General features: G+C 55.2%; 3 protein-coding genes across 14 annotated transcripts; all 3 read right to left on the bottom strand.

Annotated features, from left to right (window-relative positions):
• Positions 1-978: 978 nt before the first annotated feature.
• On the bottom strand, positions 979-5,124 carry SYNE4 (spectrin repeat containing nuclear envelope family member 4). 3 transcript variants are annotated; one of them, XM_028123588.2, is made up of 8 exons: positions 4,671-5,124; positions 4,333-4,384; positions 3,723-3,866; positions 3,314-3,508; positions 2,993-3,241; positions 2,033-2,110; positions 1,270-1,325; positions 979-1,178 (listed from the first exon to the last, which is right to left on the bottom strand). In XM_028123588.2, exons 1-8 carry the CDS (start codon positions 5,012-5,014, stop codon positions 1,001-1,003), a joined length of 1,296 nt encoding a protein of 431 aa, XP_027979389.1. In that variant the 5' UTR covers positions 5,015-5,124; the 3' UTR covers positions 979-1,000. The 3 variants fall into 3 exon arrangements, with proteins under 3 accessions (XP_027979389.1, XP_027979390.1, XP_027979391.1); XM_028123589.1 differs by having other exon boundaries at positions 3,329-3,508; positions 4,671-5,117; XM_028123590.1 differs by lacking the exon at positions 2,993-3,241 and having other exon boundaries at positions 3,283-3,508; positions 4,671-5,117.
• Positions 5,125-5,284: 160 nt separating this feature from the next.
• ALKBH6 (alkB homolog 6, nucleotide demethylase) lies at positions 5,285-10,360 on the bottom strand. Of its 10 annotated transcripts, none has more exons than XM_028123618.2 (7): positions 10,301-10,360; positions 9,491-9,569; positions 9,119-9,187; positions 7,550-7,610; positions 7,041-7,192; positions 6,718-6,834; positions 5,285-5,642 (listed from the first exon to the last, which is right to left on the bottom strand). In XM_028123618.2, exons 1-7 carry the CDS (start codon positions 10,342-10,344, stop codon positions 5,379-5,381), a joined length of 786 nt encoding a protein of 261 aa, XP_027979419.1. In that variant the 5' UTR covers positions 10,345-10,360; the 3' UTR covers positions 5,285-5,378. The 10 variants fall into 10 exon arrangements, with proteins under 10 accessions (XP_027979419.1, XP_027979417.1, XP_087884613.1 ...); XM_028123616.2 differs by having other exon boundaries at positions 7,041-7,213; XM_088028487.1 differs by lacking the exon at positions 9,491-9,569 and adding an exon at positions 8,170-8,336 and having other exon boundaries at positions 7,041-7,213; positions 10,301-10,317.
• Positions 10,361-10,815: 455 nt separating this feature from the next.
• On the bottom strand, positions 10,816-22,668 carry CLIP3 (CAP-Gly domain containing linker protein 3). The gene is made up of 14 exons (XM_028123570.2): positions 22,588-22,668; positions 22,047-22,272; positions 18,913-19,052; positions 18,735-18,828; positions 18,362-18,523; positions 17,885-18,003; positions 17,149-17,385; positions 14,753-14,888; positions 14,492-14,620; positions 13,703-13,846; positions 13,500-13,623; positions 13,231-13,295; positions 12,764-12,836; positions 10,816-12,372 (listed from the first exon to the last, which is right to left on the bottom strand). Exons 2-14 carry the CDS (start codon positions 22,210-22,212, stop codon positions 12,318-12,320), a joined length of 1,644 nt encoding a protein of 547 aa, XP_027979371.1. The 5' UTR covers positions 22,213-22,272; positions 22,588-22,668; the 3' UTR covers positions 10,816-12,317.
• Between the last annotated feature and the right edge of the window lie 614 nt (positions 22,669-23,282).

Here is a 23,282-nt window from a genome sequence, read left to right on the forward strand (position 1 = left end):
CCGAGCCGAAGGCAGATGCTCAACCAAATGAGCCACCCTGGCGCCCCCCCGCCCCATGTAGACTATTTGAACAGAACACCTGTATGGATGCCGAACCCACGTCACCTGCAGCCTTCCCGCACACACTTCAAGCTTCCTGGGGCAAGCACCTATGCCTCTTTCCTGTGGAGCCTGGACAGGCAGGAGAGGCGGGAAGTGCTGGGGAGTTGGCATTCCAGGAACAGTCCCTAACCAATGAGACACGGAAGTTGGCACATAAATGCCACAACTTCTTCACCCTTTGGGTGGAACCACTTTAAGTGTGTTCCACAGACTCTCCCAGAGGTCCCTAGTGGGATGGACCCCAGATGCCCAGCAACCAGCTCATTAACTGCCTTCCCTGACTCACTTCCCCCACACCCCTAATCAATCCGTTTAGGGGGTCACCTCCCCAGTAAACTACTTGTGCTTGAATCTTTGTCTCTGGGGCTGGGGGACCCCGATCCGAGATGGGGTGATTTCGTTCTGTGTTGTACACTCAAAGCAAAAGGATCTGTGGAGGGGCCGTCCAGACATCAGAGCTGTATCCCAAACTCTGAACTCAATCACCCGATATCTTCTCACATTCTGCTATGGTCTGAACGTGCCCCCTCAAGATTCACATGCTGAAATCCTAACCCCCAATGTGATGATATTAGGAGGTGACGCCTTTAGGGAGGGATTAGGTCATGATGGTGGAGCCCTCATGAAAGGGATTGAGAGACCATGTGAAAGCTCCCTGCCCCTTATGTCATGTGAGGAGACAGCGAGAAGGCGACCATCTGTGAAGCAGGAAGCAGCCCTCATCAGATGCCCAGTCTGCTGGCACCTTGATCTTGGACTTCCCAGGCTCCAGAACTGTGAGAAACAAACTTCTATTGTTTACAAGCCACCTAGTCTGTGACATTGTTACAGTAGACCACACGGACTAAGACACATCCTTTGACAGTGACCGTTTATTACATATGTCCGGGCTACGTACTCAGATTGGGGGGGGACCATTGACATAGCTGAGCACCAGGTAAGGTGTCCTGGCCAGTCGGGCAGGACAGCAGCAGGAGCCCCCTGACGGTGGCAGGAGCAAGGTGACACCCACCAGGAAAAGGAAGAGGAGGAGGAGGAGGAAGGTCAGGCAGTGCCCGGATGCAGGAGGAGGGGCTCTGTGAAGGGAAATGCAGTGTTAAGAGCGTGGTGCGCTGCCACCATGAGCCCTGCTCCCCACTCCCCAGACCCATCTCCCAGGCATCTCACCCAGGGTCTACCTCCAACATCACGTCCTGGAGATTGGGAGATGCCTGCTTCTTGTCCTAAGGGGAGACAGCAGCCAGCAGCAGAATGGATGGAAGTAACACTTAGTCTGGACTCTTCCTTACTACTACAGACCTACAGGGCTGAGTTTATACTTCCTCCTTTCCTGGTGCCCCCTGAACCCTAGGACCCAACCCACATGGCCTTGGAATATCTCCAAGTGGGGTGGATATCTGTGCCTGCCCTCCATCCAGTCTTCCTTTTCCTGATAACGGTGGTTCAATGTGTGAAGGGGGTGAAGGGCATCCTGCCTCCCCACCCTCAGGCCTTTGGGCTCTCCCCACTTCCATGACTAGGCATGTGAGCCCGATCTGGCCAATAAGAGCACTCTATTAGCTTGGCCACTGTGATTGGTTCAGGGTGTAGGTCATGACTCAAGCTGGCCAAGTGGCAGTCAGCCCTGAGACTTTGCTGCCAGTAGGTTGGTGGCGCTCTGCTTCTCCTTGGGCGGGTGAACCAGTGGGACGTGAGTGTTTAGCCACTGGGGCTGCCATTTGCTGAGAAGGAAACCACCTTGAAGAAGAAGAGCCCAAGAGAGGGAAGGACTGAGCCCTGATAGCACCTGAGATCTTTTCAGCAGCACCTGGACTTTTCACTTACATGAAAAAATAGCATCCCTTTCTTTTGTGTAATTCAATTTGGGTTAGGTTTCTGTCACTTGCCATCAAGATTCCCGAGTGATAGCCGTGGCTGAGGACCTGCTCACCTGAGACTTCTGGAGCAGGGAACATCTTTGGTGACCTGCCAAGTGTTTCCAGTGGTTGAAGCCCGACATGAGCATGTCCTGTGGGGAAAGAGAGGTGTGGGGTCCTTGGAGAACTAGGGACAGACACAACGTTGGGCAAGGGCCAAGATGGGCTTGTCACAGAGATGAGATTCTGGGGGAAGAAAAAGATCTCAGGGAGAGAGAAAGAGAGGGGGCAGAGCCGAAGACAACAAGAGAAAAGAGACATTACTTATTCATTCATTCAACAAATATTTAATGAGTGTCTATTACATGCCAGGCACTGTTCTAGAATCTATACACAGGCAAAGTCCTAGCGTCCATGGAGCTTATATTCTAGCAGAGAGAGACCACACATAAATAAATGTACAATGCCAAGATGTGGTAAGTACTGTTAGGAAATAAAGAGGTTAAGGAGTGATCATGTTTGGAAGTCAGGGCAGGCCTCTCTGAAGAGGTGACATTTGGGAGGGGCGCCCGGCTGGTTTGGTTGGTAGAGCATGTGACTCTTGATCTCAGGGTTGTGAGTTCAAGACCCACGTTGGGCATAAAACTCAGTTAAAAAAATTCTTTTGTGACATTTCGGGAGAGACTAGAATGAAGTGAGGAGATGAAGGGGCATGAGTCGGGGGGCTTTGAGATAGGAGTGACTTTGGGATGAAGAACAAGGAGGCTAACATGGCTGCAGAGGGGAGAGTGAGGGAGAGTGGGGGAAATGAGGAAGTGCAGATAGAGACCCCAAGAGGGAAAACAGAAGATGCAGAGACCAAGAGAGGCAGGGGGGAGGGAGGGAGGGAGGACAACATTGAGACAGCAAAAGAGAAAGAGACACTGAGAGAGACTGAAGGAGAGACAGAGCCACCAAGAAGTACCTTAATAAGAGACACACAGAGGTGTCCGAAGGGTGCCTGTGGGGGAGGGGTATCCCCCACCTGCTCTCACCTCAAGGCCTTGTCCCCCGCTCTGGGGGCCTCTGTGGCCACACAGCTCACAGCGAGCCCCTGGTGTCCAGGCTGTCTTTTGCCCCAAGGGCCTGAGGCCTCCAACATCCCCTGCCGGGTCCCACTCCAACTCTGCGGGAGTGGGGGAGCTACTGGGTGCCCAGGGCCCCCAGACCCCACCAGGTCCTGGCCCGTCCAAGTCCCCCTCGACTTCCAAGTCCTGATCCAGTGGGTTGGCCTCCTCAAATACCTGGTCAGAGGACAGAGTCATGGGGGGTGTGGAATTGGTACCTGGGGGAGGGACTGCCAGGGTGGGCCGTACCAGGCTAGAGCTGACCAGCTGGGCCTGCAGCCACCACAGTCGCCGAAAGATGCTGCCTCGGTGGGCTCTGAGGGCCCTCAGGACCTGCTCCAGGGATGCCCGGGCCCGAGGCTCACTCCGCTGTGCCAGCCCCTCACCGAATGCCAGCAGGGCATCTACACGCTCCGCTGCCCCACGCAGGTCTGCCTGGAGGGCCTGGGGATACAAGGTCAGACACCACCCCCCACTCCCCACCCGTACCCCCACACACCAGGAGCACCAGAGGTCTGGGACCTGGAGTTACATCTCTTCTTGTCCTTCCTAGCCAGACACCTGGCACATGGAATAAACCCATTTCCCACCCCAGGAAGCTGGCACCCACTCCTGAGGCCCTGCTCACCCTCCCACATCTTGGCCTCCCGCTGCCCACCTGCAGCTGGCCCATCCTGCTCCGGGCTGATGCCCAGGGCCCCAGGCCTTGCTCTTGGTCCTGCAGCCGGAGGCCCAGCCCCAACAGGCATAGGGCTAGGCTGTCCTGCTCGGCCTCCAATACCTCCTGGCCGGAGCTGAGGTGCTGAGGAATACAGGGGACTGAGTTAAGAGCCGGTGGGCCACCCCTCTGCTGCTGCTCCTGTCGCAGCGTCCATCTCTGGGTCTGCACCAGGGTGGCTCCCACCTGGAGTCCTTCCTGGGGGAACCAGGCCTGAAGACCTCTAGTTCAAAGACTCCAGGTTTCCAAGGCTCCTAGAAACATGGACATATGGGGCCTGGGGGCCTGGACAGGGAGAGGTGATGGAGCTGGATATCCCTACAAGGAATGGGACCGTACCAGGGTCAATATGAAATAATTCTCTCCCAGTTGGTAAAATAATGAAAATCTTCTAGTGTGATTGGTAAGTCATTTTCCAGAGCATCCTCCGCCGCTCCCCCCTCCCCCACCACAGATACCCAACGCTTTTCCAGAATCATCATCTCATCCCCAGAATCTGGGGGAGAGGAAGTGAGGACTGCCACAAGGGGCCTGGATCACCTCAGCTTACCTCACAGTGTTTGCCCCCAGCTGGGTCCTCACTGGAAGAGGGTGTTGGCAATCTGAGGGGACAGCAGCAGGCTCAGTGCCCCTCCACCCACCCTGGAAGTGTTGGGGGGGGTCCAAGGCATCTTGCCCCAGTTCTGGGCCTGGTCCAGTCTGAGAGGTATGAGGCATTGACAGGCCTCTGGGTGCCCACGTGCCCATTATCCACCCTACCTGACCCCTCTCCACAGCTCCCTCTGCCACGTCCCTAGGTGATCATAGCCACAGTACCTCTCACCCTCTATGCCCCCACTACTGCCCCCACCCTTTTGGGACCCAAGTTTCAAAAGCCCCAGCCCCTACCTGTTTCTCTCCTCTCCAGATGCAGGGCAGATGGTACATCCAGCAATGTCCAGTTCCCTAAGGCCTCCAGGGGGGTGGTTGAGGGGCTCTGAGGGGAGTCTAGGGCCCAGAGGTGGGGGCAGGGCCATAGCTGTGAGCCTGGGGATAGTCAGTGAGGATCCCCAGTGAGAGCCCTTTCCCTGGCTCCTGGGCAGCCAGAGGCCCAGGAGCAGGCTCAGCTCTACCTTCCAACAAGCAGAACGTGGACACAGGTAACCTGATGCCCAGCTCAGGTGACAGCAGTACCATTTAACTCCTTCCTCCCTAGCCAGCCAGTTAGCTGAACCTAGGCTCACCCCATTCATCCCACCTAAGGGGTTTCCAGATAGAACCCTGACCCAAGAGCCCTGGATTCTGCCCCATACATCTGACCCCAGGGCCCACACCACCCAAGGTCCCAGACACTGCCCCTCAGGAACCCACGCATCTGCGCCCCCCCCCACCCAATCCAAAACCAGAGAGATTTTTATTGGTTTATTTGAAATGCAACCTCTTCCTGTAGTTCCCACAAGGTTACAGGGAAAATAAATAACCCGCGGCGGGGGTGGGGGTGGGGGTGGGGGTAGGGGCCTCCCGCCTCAGCCCCAGGGTTCCAAGGTCACAGGGTCGCAGCTGCCAGGAGGGAGGAGGCGCAGAGCCGGGGAATGCGAGCGGGCCGGGCGCCTGGCTTCACTTGCTGAGCAGGAGGCCGGTGCGCAGCACGCGGGGCACGCGGCGGATGGTCAGCGAGACGCGCGTGCCGCGCACCAGGCTGGCTCCGGGCCGCGCCGACGGGCAGGCGGCGGCGTTGGGCGGCAGGGAGGTGGCGTCCAGCGCGTCCACGCGGGCAGCTGCGATGCCGTGGAGGAGGCGCGTGTAGGCGGTGCCTCGGAGCACCAGCAGGCTGCGCGGTTCCAGCAGCAGCGAGGTGGCTGGCCGGGGCGGGGACTGGGGCTGCGGGGCGGGCTGAAGGTCAGCGGGTCCCCAGAAGTCAGGCACTTAAGAGTGATCAGCGGACTTTAAAGGTGGGGGGGGGGGGAGTGAGTAGGTCAGCGAGTTCCCAGGGGCCAAGGCTGAGGGCAAGCGTGCTCCCTGGGAGAAGCTCTGGAGTGGAAATCCTACGGGACTCGGTTAGTGGGCGCAGGTGGGGGAGGGGCAAGGACCAGCAGTCCCTTGGCTGCAGCTTGGACCCAGGGCTCAGTAGTCCTAGGAAACTGGATGGAACTGGACTGAGGGCTTGGCTGAAGCGAAGGGGCAACAGTGAGGTGGGCAGGAGCGGGTGTGGTCTGGGCCTGTCTGCAAACATCAGGATGTTTGAGGACACCCACACAGTAGAAGGGGGTGTCAGCCTATCCAGGAGCACATAGGGCTAAAAAGGAGCAGCTGGGATCAGGGTGTCCAGGGGAGTTTCTGTGAACCCTGAGGTATGGGAAATGCATTACTCAGAGAAAGGTCAGGGAAGCCGCTATCATACGCAGCCCTCACAGAAGGGAGTCGGTATATCTGGGGGGGGGGGGGGTCTGTCAGCAGCAAGTCATGGGTTGAGGCCCCAAGGAGAATCTGAGGTTGTCCTACAAGGCAGGTCTACACTACTGGAGTGGCAGAGTGGTCTGTGTTGGGGTGCCCTGTGCAGTGCGCAGAGAGAGGATGTCTAAGAGGATGTCAGGGACACCTGCAAGTACATGGTATTGGGGTATCTGAGGATATCAGTGCCTGTTGGAGTACTGGGGAGTCCTGCATAGGGTATATGGACCTTGCGCTATTGGAGCACTCTGAACATGTGGGGCCAGGGGATCCGTAGGGCATCGGGGCATCCATTTAGCAGGTAAGGGTACTGGGGTGTCTACAGATATCATTTCTAGGGCACCCTGGAAATTGATGGGGCTGGAGTCTGGGAGGATGTGGGTGCATTCCATGAGGGGACGGGGGGAAGGTGTCTGGAAGAGTATCAGGGAGGGACTGGGGCCTCTTGGAGGAGGTGGGATGTCGGGATGCCCACGAGTGGCTGGGGCAGTGTCTCGGGGCCCACCTGCTCTGCAGGGTCATCATCCTTTGGCTGCCGCGGCTCGTAGAGGTCCAGCATGGTGTGGGAGCCCAGGCTGATGGTGCTGACGGTCGGGTAGTAGAGTGGCCCGTCCTCGTGGGGCTAGGGAGTGGGCACCAGGGCTGGACAGGGCAGGAGTCCACACCCCCACCCTCTGGGGCTCAAGGAGGGCGCCCCTGCTTGGGATGGGGGGTGGTGAATGCCTGGCTGGGGTATGTGGCTGCTTAATGAGTAGAGGTGGGTCAACACGATGCCCTGCCCCATGATGGATCAGAGGTCTGAGGGTCGGGGCGAAGATGTGTGCTCACCATGATGCCCTCCCCAGGCAGATACTGGTTCACAAGGACGTGGTTGGCTGGGAGACCCCCAAAAAGGCTGAGGTCAGATACTTTGTCCACGTAGCGCTGGAGCCACAGAGGAAGCCGCTCAGGAACCATCCCCCGGGGATGGGGGAGCCCACCTGGGAGAGGGCAATGGGGTCCTGAGGACACCCAACCGAGGAGCCCTGGCACCTGCAGCCCCCATTAGGGATATCCCAGTGGCTGGGAGCACTCTGACCCTGGGAAACCTCTGACTCTGGAGACCACCATCCGACGCTTCCAAGGCATCCTGACTTCTTCAAACCCCTGGACACTTTGAGATACCCCCAACTCATCAGGAAATCCCTCATCTCTCAGAACCTCTGCTCACCCCTCAGAATCCTCCTGGCCCTTGGAACCCCTTGAACCCTCAAGGACCCACCCATTGTCACCAACCTGAGCCACCTGCCCCAGCCTACATCCCCAAATTGCCCATGCCCCCAGGCAGGGACACTTACCCCAGTTCTGTAACTTCCTCCCAGAGAGCTGGGTCCACTTTGGCTTTGGGGCATTGAAGACCTAGGAGGTGGGGAGGGGTCAGTCCTTTTTCAGGACCACTCTGATTCTCCCACCCAGGTCAACAGAAGGCCCTCTACCTAGGATGGAAATGGGTCATCTCAAAGTCTGTGGGATTGTTCTCTGAGACAGTGTTCCCAGGATTGTGTTGTCTGCCCTCGCCCCTGTGTCTACCAGGATCAAGGAAAGGAACCAGAGCTACACAATCGTGGTCTGAATCTACTCAGAGCTCTGGGCTGGACTGGACTCTTTTAGCCCAGCAAATAGTGTGCCCTTTGTAATTTCCTGAATCCTGGGCTATCTCAGCACAGCCTGACTTCTGGAACCTCTTTGTTCCTATCACCTGGGGGAGGAAATGTGCTAGGCTGGGCTATCTCAGCATATAGCAAAGAGAGTACTTTGAAAATTCTCCACTGCCAAGATACCAAGAGTCTAGAATGGGCAATCTCCAAGAAGTCTGTAATCTACTCAATAATCTCCTCATTCCTTTCACAGTTATGGGGCTGGAATGGGCTACCTCAGCACAAGAGTCTGTGTTCTGTGGGGTGCCGGAATGGGCTACCTCAGCACAAGAGTCTGTGTTCTGTGGGGTGCCTGGGTGGCTCAGTCGGTTAAGCATCTGACTCTTGATCTTGGCTCAGGTCATGATCTCAGGGTCCTGAGATGGAGTCCTGCGTCAGTCTCCACGCTCAGCGGGGAGTCTGCTTGAGATTCTCTCTCTCCCTCTCTCTTAAAAAAAAAAAAAAAAGAGTCTGTGTTCTGTTGCTTACTTATTCCTGGGACTCAACTAGACAAGACTACTTGGGATGGCATAAGGAAGATCTGTGCTCTGTAACTAAAGTCTGAGGCTGCAAAAGCTCTGAGCTTTGTAAATTCTTTTTTCCCCAAACCTTAAGAATAGAATACAGAATACTGGGCCATCTCAGCACAGGTGATGTGTGCTTGGTGACCTTGTTCCCAAGACTCTGGCTGGGTCTATGCTGAGCCATCTCAGCAGAGGGAAGAGTTTACCCTGTAGCATTCCGATGCCTGGGTTATGTCAGCCCAGAAATCTGAAACTGCAAATTCTTAATTCCTCCAACCTCAAGGGCCCGAACTGGGCTATCTCAGCCTATGTTTGTAACCCCCTTTTCTCTATGATAGCAGGATTGAGCTACCTCAGCACAGAGGGCAGGAGGTTTGTAACGTCCTTGTTTCCAGCATAAGGAATCTGTTTCTAGCAATTTCATCTCTTTTGGAGGCTGGACTGGGCACAGGGAGTCTGAGCTGCGTAATAACTACCTTTCTAAGAATCACTTTGGTTTCCCCTAAGCCTCCTGGGAAAGGCTCTTTCTGACAGGCCCCAGCAGGTCCTGCGAGAGAAACAGGGAAGATGAAGGATGGGTGCTGGGTGGCACTCTCCTTCCTGCCAGGATCTTCACTGCAGCCTTAGACTCTCTCACACAGAACCTAGGGTTTGGGGAGGGATCTGGGAAGGAGGGAAAAACAAACCAGAAGGGTGCTGGGGTTACCTGTCGAAGCAAATACTCTTCCTCTTCCTTGGAGATGAAGTCAGGGACATAGTAGATTACAGGTGGTGCCTAGGATAGAGAGCCCCCTGAAGGTGCAGCCCTTAGACCTACACAGGAGCCCTAGTATCACTGAGCAGACTCTGAAGAGAGGCTCCGGATGTTCCCAGACAGGCCAGGGCCTGACCTCAAAGGACTAACGTCCATTTTGGGGGTGGGAAGTGGGGGGTGAGGGTGGGGCCATATCCTGAGGGTAAGAAGGAATTTGGAGGGAGGGAGCAGTCCCAGCCCACAGACGCAGGAGTCATTACCCTTACTCTTATCTCCCACCCTCTAGTCCCCATCTTCACCCTCTGCACCCCCAGTCCTGACAACCTGCTCCACCCTGAATGGTTCCAGGGCTGGAACCCTGGCGTCCTGATCCTCCATCGACACCAACTCCATGCACCCAGTCCTGTGGGGGAGGGGAGGACACTCTGAAGTCACCAAGCCTCCCACCCTCAGGCTATGATCCCATTTTCTTCTTTATCAAGGGCCAGGGCCTCACCTCAGCCCTACAGGGAAACTTACTTGGTTTCTAAAACCCGAGTCCTCAGCACCTCAAAAGCCACCCGAACGCTGCCCCGCTGCCCCAAACTCCATCCACAACGGCCCATCAAACTACACACATTTTTGCCCCTCTTAAGCCTCTCACAGAGAACATCCTCTGACCTCACCGGGAGCCATTCTCAAGAGCTCCACGCATAGCTTCCAGGGCTGCACCCAAAGCCCCTTCAGTTTGAGACCCCATCCTAACAACATCAGGTTACCAAGCAACCATGAGTCTGGCTGTCTAACAATATTCAAAGTCACACCACGCACCCTCTTCCCGCCTCAAACCCTTTCAGATGCCCCATTCTCAACACCCATGTACCCCCAATCTGAGTCTCCTGAGATTTCCCCATTCCGGCCCCTTTCACACTTCTCCTCCCGAGACCCCTTCCCTGCAGCAACCTTGGGCCTTCAGTCCGGAGCCTGACTCCTCTCCAACCTTCTTCCTTACCTGAACCCATTAGACTCCCCACCCCGAGTCTCCTAGTATTCCACACTCTGAGCTTCCCTGGACTCCCATCTGAGCTTCCTCAGGTCCCCATTCTCAGCCCTCTCGGACCCCCATCTCCATCCCCAGCCACCCCCAAAACTGACCGTCCACCAGTGTCCCCTCCAGCACCCGAGTTAAACACCCCCATTCCCTTCCCAGCCACTTCCGCCCCACGTTCCTGACGCACGTTTCCTCGGACCAACGGGAACTCTCAAAGGGCCTAAGCGTCCGCCTTCCACCCAATCGGCGCTCTCACCCAATATTGCCCCGCCCCTTCGCCCTCTTTCAGTGATAGGCTGCACCTCCTGGCCCCTGAGCCACTGGGGATCCTTCGGAGACGGGTCTTCATCAGGCACCGACCAATCAGGCTCCAGGACCCTGCCAGTTCTCACTGCGGAGTGGGCCCCAAATGGGAGGGGTAAGCCTTGGAAGGGGCCAGGTGGGAAGGGAAGCCGCCGGAAGGAGACAAGACTGTTAGAACGACTTCCCGCAGGCTAAATCATTCCGTGCCCATTCCGCAGGGAAGCTAGACTGAAGGAAGGACTTCCTCTCTCGTCCTCCCCCGGCAAGGGTCCAGAGGCAAGCCCACAACTCCCCAAACACTGACCTGACGCAGACAAACCATAGAAACGTCTTTATTGAAGGGGATAGGGGTCATGCTGAGTTCGGGGACATGCAGTGAAGGGGCAGTCGTGAGCTGTCCATGTTGGTCAGGGCCCCAGGTCCACCCTAGACCCCCTGGGCCTTTAGGTTCTCCCTCAGGCTGTTGGTCTGGCCCGGGTGCTGTCAGGTCCTTTGGGGCCAGTGACTCAGATTTGGTGTTTTGGACCTGTGACCAGAACGTAGACTGAAATAGGGGGTCCAGGATTTGGGATCCCCTCAAGGCCTTGGGGCCCTTCATGTATTAGAGATGGAGGCTTTAGGATTTGGGGTTCCCTGGGGGCTGGGGCTCTTTGCATTTGGGTATCTTGAGATCCATCGACTCAGGGCATTGAAGTGCTCTGGTTTCCAGGGATGAGAATTCCTGTTTGGGGTCTCCTGGTGCCTATGAATAGGGCTTGAGGTGCCCTGCGAGCCCGGGATGCATATCCTGACTGCAGTCTCCTCCATCCCAGGCACAAGGACCTCCACGATTGGGGTTTCCTGGGGGCTTGGGATTGAATTTTTAAATTTGGGATTCCCTGGGGATTTGGGGATTCCATGATTTGAGGATCCTGGGAGTTAGGGCCTTAGGGTCCTCTAGGGGCTGTAGGACTTAGGGGCACAGGGGAATTTGGGACATGTCCTCTGGGGTTTGGGATCCCCAGAGTCCCAGAATGGGGCCTCCAAATTTTGGGGTCCCCCAAAGGGGGAAGTCATTACTTAAAAAATAGAGAATTTTCTGGGAGCCTGGCCAGCACTGGGGCTGTGGGCCGTGTGGGATGGGCTTCATACAAGGCACTGGGGGTTTCTTGAGGGTGCAGAGGGTAGGAAGACTTAGGGGTCCTGTAATTAGCACTTCCAGGACTGTTTTGGTGTCTGTAAATTGGGGGTGAGAGTGGGCTAGATAATGTGGGTCTCTTCTTGAGGGGTAAGAGCAGGGATTTGTTAATGTAGGGTGTCTTTGATTGCAGTGTAAGCTTTTGGGGTGACCATGGGGGTCACAACATCTTGAGGGGACTGACGTTAAATGTGGTTGTTACTCTGTTGCTCTGGAGGTATGACCTGTGTTTATTTCAAAGGGATTTGATGGGGGGGGTGTCTTTGTTATGGGGGAGGGTTCTGATCCAGTGATGAACGACTCAGGAATGTTCTGCTCTGGAGCATGATGTAGAGGTCACCATCATTTGAGGTGATGTGGAAATATGTTACTGGGGGGGTCTGCTCTGGGGGTTGGGGACAGGGACTAGCCTGAAGGTGCTACACTCAGGGAATCTCTTTCTGGGTACCATGGGGTCTGTATTTGGGGGTTATCATGAGGGAATCTGTTAATAATGGGGCCTCAGTGATCGAGGGCTGGCTAATGGGGGTCTCTATTCTGGATGTGTTACTGGGAATCTCTATCTCAGGGTGACTTGGGGGCTCCTTGTGTCAGGAGATGCTAGAGGGGACTCTTTGACGCTCTGTCAGGTAGCCAGGCCTCTAAGACTGCATCTCCGCCCTCAGCATCCAGGGAAACCAGCAGCAGAAGAGCAACCTGGAAAGGAGAACCACGTCTGTCACACCTTGATGCAAGATACGGGAACATCTGGATTCATCACCCCACCCCACCCCCACTCCTGCTCTTCCCCAGGTGTCTGGGATTTGGCCTTTCTGGATTCTGTCCCTGCCTGTCTGGCCTATGCCTTCTCAGGCTCCAAGTGGAAGGTGTTCTGCCTCCTCTACCTGCCCCTTAAGAGTGGAAGACACCAGAATTCAGTGTGGGACCTCACTCCCTAAAAACCGTTTCTGGGTAAGCTGACTAGTCACAAGTTTTCCTAACCTCTATTTCCAGCCCCAACCAGAAGTCCAGATCCCTATGTCCAATGGCCTCGTGCAACCTCTCCCTGAACATCCCACAGGAGGTGGGCCAAGGGTTGGCTACCCACCTGGAGATGGAGTTCTCTGATGCAATGTCCTTTGGGGTCCGGACTGTCGTGAAAGTGCGTTTGGGTTGTGTCACTGAAGGGGAGAGCAAGGTCTTGGGTGAGGGGATGACAGACCCTCAATACCCAACCAGACTCCTTGTCATTGATACTTATCCATGTCCCCAATACCCACCTGGACCCCACATTTCAATACCCATCTGGATTTCATGTCAGTAATATTCCCTTTATCCCCCATACCTACGCATGTCCCCAGTGCCTGCCCAGAGCCTTGTCGTTAACATCCCCATACCCTACCCCCCATAGCACTTGGCCTCTTTGGGATCCTGTCTCATCATTTTCCTGGACCCTATGTCCCCTCTTAAGTACTGGAGATTCTGTCACAAGCATATACCTGAGAACCCATGACCCTTCCTCCTGTCCCCAAACCCTCACCCCTCCTCCACCTCCTACACCCAGCCCCCACTCACTTGTCACTTGATGCACTTTTTTGGCTCCGACATTGTCCCCAGGGGGGTCAGTGGAGCCACCAATCCTGGGGAGACATGAGAAGAGTGGGAGGGGTCAGAGTCACAAGAGGCCAGGAGAGCTGAACCCAAAGGGCCTACGCAGAAAGAGCTAGAGTGTGGAGGTGGGTAGCCACACTGTCCTGCTGGTCCGAGAGGAAGAGATACCTGACAGGGGTGGGCAGTCAGGGTTCTGGGAGGCACCCTGGGTTGGGGTTGGTGTTTGGGCTCACCTCTGAATTCGGGATCCTGGCGCAAAGACTCCATGCCGTGGGGGGCAGGTGAAGTACCGGACACCGAAGACAGAGCCATCATGCTTGCCAGTGGGCTGGTCTAGCTCAATGCCATACCAGTAACCTGCAGCAGCGGGGTGTCAGGCTGTCTCAAGGTCTTGCCTGCCCACCCCCCACCACCCCTGCTAGATCACTGTCCTCACCGGGGGCAAAGTCTGTCTTCCCATAGAAGCGCACAATCCCTTGCTTCTGGCCCGCGACAAGGACTTGGTCTCCAACCTCAGCCTTGGCTCCCTCCCGCTGTTGCAGGCTGCCCAGAGACGGGGATGACGGGGGCTTCTTTTTGCCTGAGGTAAAGGGTACAGGAGAAGGGAGTGGGGTCCCCAGATGCCAGCCCTGGGGACCCCATGCCACCCAGAAAGACCCAAGATAGAAATTCTGTCCTGACTCCAATCAGGAACTCTAGAGCCTTCCCCAGAACCAAGAGGGCTTTGGGCTTGAAACAGTCAACTGCCAGAAAACTGGGGGTGGGGGGGGTGTTAGGCCTGAGGGGAAACTGAGTCAAGAACCTGGAGAACCCAAAATCCTTTCTCAAAGCTGAGGTTATTTGGGCCAAAGGAAAAACTGAGTCACAGAAGTCAGAAACCCAGAAATTATCCTTTTAAAAAGAAAGAAGGAGCTGGGTGTGAAGATAAGTCACTAAAGCCAGGAACCCCATAAATGCTTCCCTAAAACTGGGGGAAAACCCTTGACCTGAGGGGAGACTAAGTCATAGAAGGCAGAGAACCTACAGATCCTTTGAAGAACTGGGTGGGGGGCCAGTACTACATCAAAGGAGAAACGGAGTCATAGAAGTGAAGAACTCAGAGATCGTCCTCTAACACAGGAGTTTGAGCCTGGGGAGAAACTGAGTCACCGAAGCTGGGTTACCCACTGAATATCCTCAGATTGGCTTGCCTCGCCTTCCTCACCCAGAAGGTTCCCCCTCTGACCTTTGTGTTCCCTGCGGCCTTTGCCAGTGACACGGGAAAAGTCCATCCGAGGAGTCCGAGGTGTGGAGGTGACGGATGAGGGGGGTGCATCCACTACCTTGGAGATCTTGGACACAGAGGCAAAGAGACCTGGAGGGACAGAGCCTGCTCTGGGAGTGGTCCAAGCCTCTGCCCTCTGCCCTCTGCCCACCCCCATCACCAGCATCAGAACTACGGAGGGGACCCCACCACCACCCCTTCTGAGCCCCAGGTGTGACTGACCCTGCTTGGGAGGGCAGATGAAATACCGGACACCCCCAACGCTGCCATCATTCTTGCCCTCGGGTTCATCCAGCTCCACGCCCACCCACTGGCCACTGGCGAACTCCGTGGTCCCGCAGAACCGAAGTGTGCCCGTCTGAGGAAACAAGGGAGGATATGGTTTTTGGGGGGGGCGGTCCTTGAGAGGCCATGATAGATCACTGGCACACAGGCAGCATGGAGAGTGGATGAGGGAGCCCTAAGCTCAAATCGGTTTGGACATCACCATTTACTGGCTATATGACTTAACGTCACTGAGCCTCTGTGTCCTCATCTATGATATGGGAACAGAAATCACACGTACCTTATAGGATGGTTATAGAACTGCCCTGTCCAATGCAGTAAACAGGCATTAGCCACATATAACAATTTAAATGAACTGAAATTAAATTAAAATTTAATTTCCCTGGTTGCACTCAGCACGTCTCAAGTGCTCAATAGCCACACATGGCTCATGGCTATTTTACTGGGCAATACAGACAGAGTATTTCCATCCTCACAGATGGAAAGGTCTATTGGACAGGGCTGTTATAGCCTCAGAACAGGGCCTGGTGCTGAGTGAGGGATCAGTGAGTGTTGATTATTATTATCTTGCAGCTTTGGTCAAATGACCTCTTAGGGCTCAGTTTCACCTGTAAAATAGAGATAACAAAGCACTTCATAGGCTGGTTGGAACATTTGCAATATACGGAAATTCACTTAGTCGCTGTGAGCCCTCAGTGGGTATGGCTATGATCATTGTGTGAGGCTGCTTCGCTCTCCAAGCCCCAGTTCCTTGTCTGTAAGATGGGTGAATTAATAGTGCCTGCTGTGGAGGACTGGTGTGGGGATCAGAAGAGGACCTGCAACACAGAGAGCTCTTGGAATGCACTAAGCCCTATTCTAAGGGTTTTCCGGATTTTAATTAACTTGAGCTTCGTACAACTACCTGAGGTGGGTACTGTTATTAGCTCCATTTTAAAGATGAAGAAACTGATACCCCGAGAGGTAGAATCAGTGGCCCCAGGCCCTGCAGCTGGAAAGCAGCAAAGCTGAGATTTGCCTGAGTGTGTGACCACTGTGTTATGCTGTTTCTCTAAGGGGCAGATTGTTATTATTGTTCTTACCTTCAAACAAAAGGTTTCACCTCTCTGAGCCTCTTACAGTTTTCTGGGTTGTAGAATGGGGAGAGTCAACCCATTTTGCTTTCAGAATTGTCACATGGATTTGATTAGCTCAGGTACAGAAGGTGTTACAGGTGGGGCTGATGCGTGCAGAACCCTTGATCGGGAAACACAATGTGACTTTTACGATTTCTCACGGTACAAGCAACGAAATTCAGATTCCTTCCAGTGGCTTGCAGGTCGGGTGTGATCCAGCCCCTGCTGACCTTTCCACTTCACCTTCCTGTCTTGCTACCCCTTCCCTCCTCTTGGCCTCTGTACCTGCGGTTTCCTCTGCCTCCATGTTGTTGCAGGTGAGCTCCTTCCCCTCTCAGCTCAGCTCAGACGTCAGCTCCTCACAGAAGCCTTTGGAGCACCCCAGCTCCAAAAATGACTGCGTATGTCCTCAGCCAGGGGCAATTTACTAAATCCAAACATTTTTTTAAGCTAAAAAAAATTTTTTTAAAGTAATCTCAACGTCCAACTCAAATTCACGACCTTGAGATCAAGAGTCACATGCTCTACTGACTGAGCCAGCCAGGCGCCCCTAAATTCAAGCATTTAATGGTTTTCAAAGCCCTTGCTGCTACCAGAAATTATTTTACTGATGGGCTTCCTTGACTGGCTGTGTCTCCTTCATCAGAGAAAAAGCTCCACAAGAGTGGGTCTGGACTCACACAGCCCTTAATTTCCAAGGGCAGGCTGGGTCCAGCATGGAGACTGAGGGACACCAGATAAAGAAATCAAAGCTGGAATACCTGGATGAATGAAGATTCTCTCTGCCCTCTGGGCATTTGTACCTGCTCCCCCTACGTGGGACCCCGGCGTGCATCCGTCCCATCATACCCCTGATCGTTCCGTCCTTTCTTTTTCCCCCAAGTACTGACCACTCTGGGAGCAGAGGTGGGCCCTGACTGGGGCCCACAAGGCCCAGGGGAACTCAAAGGTGCATAGCTGCACTGATCACTCTGCTTGTGCTTCCTGGTGACAGCCACGACTGTTCTGGGCTGTCCCTGTCAGGTGACAGATCTGTCTTCCCTCCCTGGGCCGAGAGCTCAGCCCAGGGTGGAGCACAAAGGAAGCACTCACAGAACAACTGTGGGAATGATTGGGAGGGTGGGTGGCCAAAGGAGAGGGTCTACACTCTGTCCAAGGACCCAGCTCTGAGGCATGAGGGCGGAGGCCCGCCCTCCCCACCTTTCCCCAGTCTCTGACCTTCTGGCCATCCAGTAGCACGCGGTCTCCCAGGCGCAGGCCCAGTGCACTGAGCATGAGATTGCCCGGGACGTTGTCATAGTTGGGTAGCGTGACCTTGGGGAGGGCACAGGAGAGTGGCACAGCCTCCTCCAGCAGGGTTCGCAGCTCCTTGGCCACCAGTGCTGCCTCTGCCTTATCCAGGGACATGTCCATGGGGTCTGGGACCACCTCCGCTGGCACCTGTCCCTTTCGGTTCTGGGGGCCAATGGGAAGAAAGGAAGTGAGGATTCAGGGGCACAAGCTGAACCTCCGCTGAGCCCATGCTCCCAGAGACCCCAGTCTAGGTAAAGCCATGGTAGAACTAGGTCATACCCTAGGCCAACATGGGAATAAGAAGGGGTGAGGCACTGAGGTATAGACCATGTCCCCCAGGAAATCCACCCTCAACCTAAGGCTAGGGATTCCAAGTAACTGAGGGTGGAACTAGGGGTGGAGCCAAGGGAATCAAGGTCACACTTCAGTCTCTGGGTCATGATCTTAGGGAAGCCATGTCCCGGGAGATCCTAAGCCTGGAATGGGACCATGTGATGGTAAATACCAGCTATCACTTCATTTGTTGAGTGTACAAATGATTTTTGTAATGAGCTTTCAGAAACGTAAGTGGTCCTGGCCCCCCCTCATCCTCTGCTGGCCGGGAAAAGGTGGGGAAGGAAGAAGAAGGAAGACACTGGGGGCTGGGCCAGGGGTGCAGTACCCGCAGCGCCGGGTTGGCACCATGCTCCAGCAAACATTTGGCTGCACCCAGGCACAGGTTGGAGGCAGCGATGTGCAGGGCTGAGCCGTGGTTGAAGTCACTGCATGTGGAGTTCACCACTGGGTTGTGGGCGAGAGGAGGGTTCCGGATGAGTGGCCTTGGCACCTCGCCTGGCCCCCCAACACCACCTTACAGCCTCCCCAGGTCCATCTCACAACCCGCAGGCCCCAGTGCCTCCCACAGGCTCGCATGCAGAGCCCTGCCCCTCCCAACCAGTTCCTGCTCAGCCCTGGGGATGGGTCACGGATGTCTGGGCCCCGTCTCCCACACTTCTTGCCTCCAACCTACCACTATCTCCTCGGATCCGGGTCCCCTTGCCCTTCCCCCACCTCCTCCCCCAAACACACCCTCCTCCTGCTTCCAGCCTCCTTCTTAGCCTGGGTCCCATCCCCTCCCAGCCCAGACCCTCCCGCTCACCTCTTGGCCGTGCGCCCTTCAGCAGCACGCGGACCAGGTCGGGCACATCGAAGTAGGCAGCGTAGTGAAGAGCGTTCATGTTGGTCCAGCGGCTGCGCAGCGTTACATCAGCGCCCAACGTCAGCAGCTGCTGCGAAAGGCGCACAGCCGCAGCGGGGTCCCCTGCGCAACAGCCCAGCTCAACTTGTGTACCCTCCTCCAAAGCCTGGGCCCAGGGCATGGGGAAGGCCCTGGGCCTCAGGAACTGCGCTTTGGCATCATGGGCTGCGGATTCGGGGTGGCGGTCTGAAGGCCAGGATTCTGAGTGGTTTTGAGGGTGTCCAGTCTGGGGGCCTAGGTGCGGGGGCTCATGCTTTGGGGGTTTGGACCTTACCAACTCCGTGGGCCCCAGCCTTGCATGCATAGTGGAGCAGTGTCATGTCGGTCAGCCCATCACGATCATTCACGTGGCAGCCTCGACGCAGAATCTGGGAGAACCGGGGTCCAGAGAGGTTTACCCAAACATGTGAGGGACCCTATCCTCTCCCTCCCTGGCTTCCCAAATATCTTACCTCGTTGCCGATGACGTCAATCTTGTGTTGGACTTGGGGCACCCACTGGCGCACAATGGCGAACAGTTCAGGGATGGTGGTCTGGGGGTCAAAGAGAATCTCCTGGCACGCTGGGTCATTGGGATCGAAGAATGTGAAGGCTAGGGTAGTAAGAGGTCCAAAGTCACCCCAGGCAAGCTGACCCCCTCTTTCCATCCTGAGGCAGGGCAGCTCTAGGCCTTTGCCTTTAAGATCCTCTAATGCATGGTCTCAAACCGTATGGTGCACGAGCCACAGACATTTTCTCTGTGGCCAGCATGAGGCTTCAAGATCAGGAGATTTCACATCAAACTCTGGATGCCCCAGGTGTCTTGCAAAGATGGAAGATCCAACAATCCTACAGAGCAGCAAACTCCACTCCTTGAAACAAGAGTGTGGAAGGAGTGCAGTACTTTGAGTCTGCACGTGCCCCCCCCCACCCTGGGGGCTGGGACCTGGCGGGGGGGTCTGCTACTGCTCTAGCGCACTACGGCCCTGGCACAGAATGGGCACAGTCTGGCTAAATCTCAAATTGTAAAAAGGCCAGAAAAACCTGGTTTTTAAGAAAAATCTCAATTTTTCAAATACCGTGCAGTATACATTAAAATGTACCCATGGGCAGGATCCAACCTGCAGCCAGCCAGGGTGGGGGTCTAGAGGAACGTGCATCTCCCCCGACCGAGCTCTGATGACTGGTGCTCTCTGTAGTATTGTCAACACTCGGCACAGGGCCTGGCCCGAGGCAGGAGCTCGGCGCATCCTGAATGAATGAGGAAATGAACACCCGGATGCCACACAGCCCGGGAAAGGGCCACAGACACCGCGTCTCCAGGAATCAGCCTGTGTGCTCCTTTTGAAACCCCAGACACGTCACAGCCCTCCTTGGCTCAGGACCCGGCCCTGGCTCCGCCCCACCCCCTCAGCACCCGCGACACACTCGAAATACTGCCCACTGTCCTCCCCACAGCCCACAAGCCCCGCACAAACCGGGCTCGTCTGTTCTCTGCCCTCTCCCCCTCACCCAGCCACACTGGCTCCTTCTGTCCTCCCAACACGCCGGGCAAATTCCTGTCTCAGTGGCTTTGCACTTGCTGTTTTGCTTGCCTGGGACAGTGTTTTCCCCAAGGCTTCTCGGGGTTTTGCAGGCTTTACTCCAGTGTCACCTCCTCAGGGAGGCCTCCCCAGACTACCCTGTGTAAATCAGCGCCTGCGCCCTTCTCCATCCCGGGCCCTTTTTTCTTTCTTTAATCACAGCGCATCCCACTACTTAACGTTAACTTGTTTGCTCCTTCCTTCCTGTTCTCCCTCTTTTCCTGTTTCTCTTCTTCTCTCTTTTCTCCTCTTTTCCTCTCTCACGTGTCTCCCTCACTAGGCTGTAAGCACTACGTTTCCATGCTGTCTGTTCACTCCCTTCCCCCCAAGGCCCACCATCGCGGTTGGCATGCAGTAGGTGCTCAATCAATGTCTGCTGAATTAATTGCACACATTTAATACACAAATACACAGTTTTTCACCGAGGCCACCCTAGCCCTCTCTCTCTCCTAGACCACATTTCCAGATTCCTTCATGTTCTGTGATCAAACCCTCCTTGTTCTACGAGCAAGATTCTGAGGGAGGCGGGGGTGGGGCACAGGGAGCAGCCTACACCCTCTGACTTCCCACCAGGCCACGGGCCCCAACCACATCTAGCTACATTTCCAAACGAGATTTCCAGTTTCCTGGCATGGATTCCCTGCACCGGACACCCAGGTAACGTTTTTATTTTTCTATCAGACTGAGCTCAATTTGGAGCCTCTCTGACCCACCTCTAGCGGGTGATATGGCCACAGAGGCCATCCCTCCTGCCCTATCCTAGCGATGCCAGCTCTTTGAACCTGGTGTCTAGTTTCTGAACTCACAGCTGTTGGGGATTCCCAGCCAACATCTCCTAAAAGCCCCCTCCACCCTCTGTATCCAGTAGCCACAGGGAACTTTTAAAAATATAAATCAGATCCACCACTCCGCTGCTTTTAAGTATCTCCCCAACTGCTCTCCCTTCATCACACTTATTCAACGTCCTCACAGTAGCCCCTAAGGCCCTCCAAGATCTAGTCATTGCCAAACCCTCACCTCAGCTCCCATCACTCCCTAACTACAGCTCCAGGATGGTCTTCTGTTCCTGCCTCAGGGCTTTTGCACTTGCTGCTCACAGCCGGGAACTATCTTTCTCCAGCTCTCCTACAGCTGATTCCTCCTCATGCTCCGGGCTTCAGCCTAAATGCCACCATAATCAGAAAGACCCACTCTGACCACTCCATCTCAAGGTGCTACCCCCGGGCCCCCCTATTATATGTCCCTCTTTTATTTCTTCTATAGCATTCACTCCATCTGAACTTACGAGATTTAACTATTACTTGTTTCCTCCTGAGAACAGGGATCATGCCTGGATCACTCACCATTAAATCTCTATCACCCAGAAGAAGGCTTGCCACAGAGTAGTAGCAATGGATAAATACGCTTGGTGAATGATTAGACACTTACAGCTTCTCCAAGAGGCCATCCTCCCTGCTCCACAACTTCCTACCTCAGAGCCTTTATTCCTGCAGTTATCTCTCTGGGTATTCCCTTTCCCTCGTTAAACCCCAACTCATCCTTGGGTCTTCCTCAAACGCTACCTCCTCATGGAAACCATGTCTTAAAAAGCTCCTGCAGCATCCAATTCTTGACAGACACAATTCTCATCATGTCTTGTAATTATACAATTATATTATATTATATTGTTATCTGTGTAAGTTGTCATTGAGACCTGTAAGTTCTCTCAGGGCAAAGACTGGGTCTGTGTGGCTCCATGCTTTGCTCCAAGCTCCTAGCATAGAGCCAGGTCCATGACAGGCTTTCAGTAAATGTTTGTTGAATGACTAAATGATTGAATGATGTGTCATGAATCAAAGATTAGGATTATTCCAATTCCATTCTCCAAGGGATGAATGAATGAATAAATTAATGAAGGGGGGGTCCAAGGGCCAAGACTCTCCTGGACCACTTTCAAAGCCCCCAGAATCACCAGCAGAGCTCAGCCCAACCTCCCTGGCCACCCAAGGCTCCAGACCAAATTGCAGGGTGGGGAGGGTAGTTACCGTAGTCCTTGGGGAGGGGGGCAGGTGCCGAGGGGTGCACAACAGGCTTTTGCCGGCGCTCCTGGGTGGGGCTGGGGGCCTCGGGGACCAGCTCCTCCTCCTCCTCCTCTTCTTCTTCCTCCCCCCGGAGTGGAGGGGCCATCGGAGCGGGATCTGTCTTAGTCATAGTCTTCAATGGCCCTCCGGGGGGGTGGGTGCAGAGTTGGGGGCGGCTTTCAGGCAAATCCTGGAGACAGCGGTCAGTTAGAGAGAGCGCCTCACAGGGTCTAGGGTCTAAGCCCCCAGAAGCTCCAAGGCCCCCAGTGGCTCCCACGCCCCCAGTTCTAGATTTTGGGCAATCACAGCGACGACCATTACCCCTCAGAGGACCCTGGTATGTGGGCCCAGCGCCTAGCACTTCCCCCAGGTCCAGCCCCCCATTCTTCTCCTCCCGCGTCAGGCTCCTCAGTCTAGGCCGCCCCCTCCCCGGGTTTGTTTATCTCGGGAGGCAGGATGCTTCGCCCCTCCCCTTCTCCGTGGGCCTCAACTCTACCCATCTTACCTGGGGCGGATGGGGCTGGAGACCAAAGCTGAGACTGGGGAGACTGGAGTAATGGGGTGTCGGTGTCCGGAGAAGTGATGGGGGAGGAGAAGGCGACAGAAGGGGACGAGGCCCGGACGCCAACAGTGGATGGGGGTGGAGAGGGAGGGGCGCGGACGGCGCATGCGCAATGTTACCCCCAACCAGGCGCGGGGGCGGAGATACTGGGAGGCTCCTCGCTTTGATGAAAAGACTTGAGGCAGCGTCGAGAAGGGGAGCGACACGGAGGATGGGGAGAGAAAGAAGAGATGGTCACGAAAAAGGATGTGAGACATCAAAACAGAGAGAGATGAAGCAGAGACAAGGGCAAAAGGAGAGGGATGGGAAAGCGGGCCCAGTTCTTTTTTGTGCATACCCCTGGGATGCAGGCTTCCCGCAGGCCCGCAAACCAGGCCAGTTAGGGCAGGGGTCTTGGTGTGGTGGTGGTGATGTTTTCTCTCTCTCAGGTCTCAGACCTAACCCCTTCTCCATGCTCACCGTATACAAAGGGTGTCTCAGAGGGATGATTTTATAGACTCCTTTCATCCTCTTCGGTCATCAGTCATCGTGGTTATCATCACAGAGGGCTCACAGAGCACTTACCAGGCTCAGAGAGGTTAAGCCACTTGCCCAAGGGCACACAGCAAATAGGTGATGGAGCTAAGACTTGAAACCAG

Source organism: Eumetopias jubatus, unplaced genomic scaffold, assembly GCF_037043125.1.
Source record: "Eumetopias jubatus isolate StellerSeaLion01/CBP00866 unplaced genomic scaffold, mEumJub1_p1.0 scaffold_10, whole genome shotgun sequence".
NCBI classification, from domain to species: domain Eukaryota; kingdom Metazoa; phylum Chordata; class Mammalia; order Carnivora; family Otariidae; genus Eumetopias; species Eumetopias jubatus.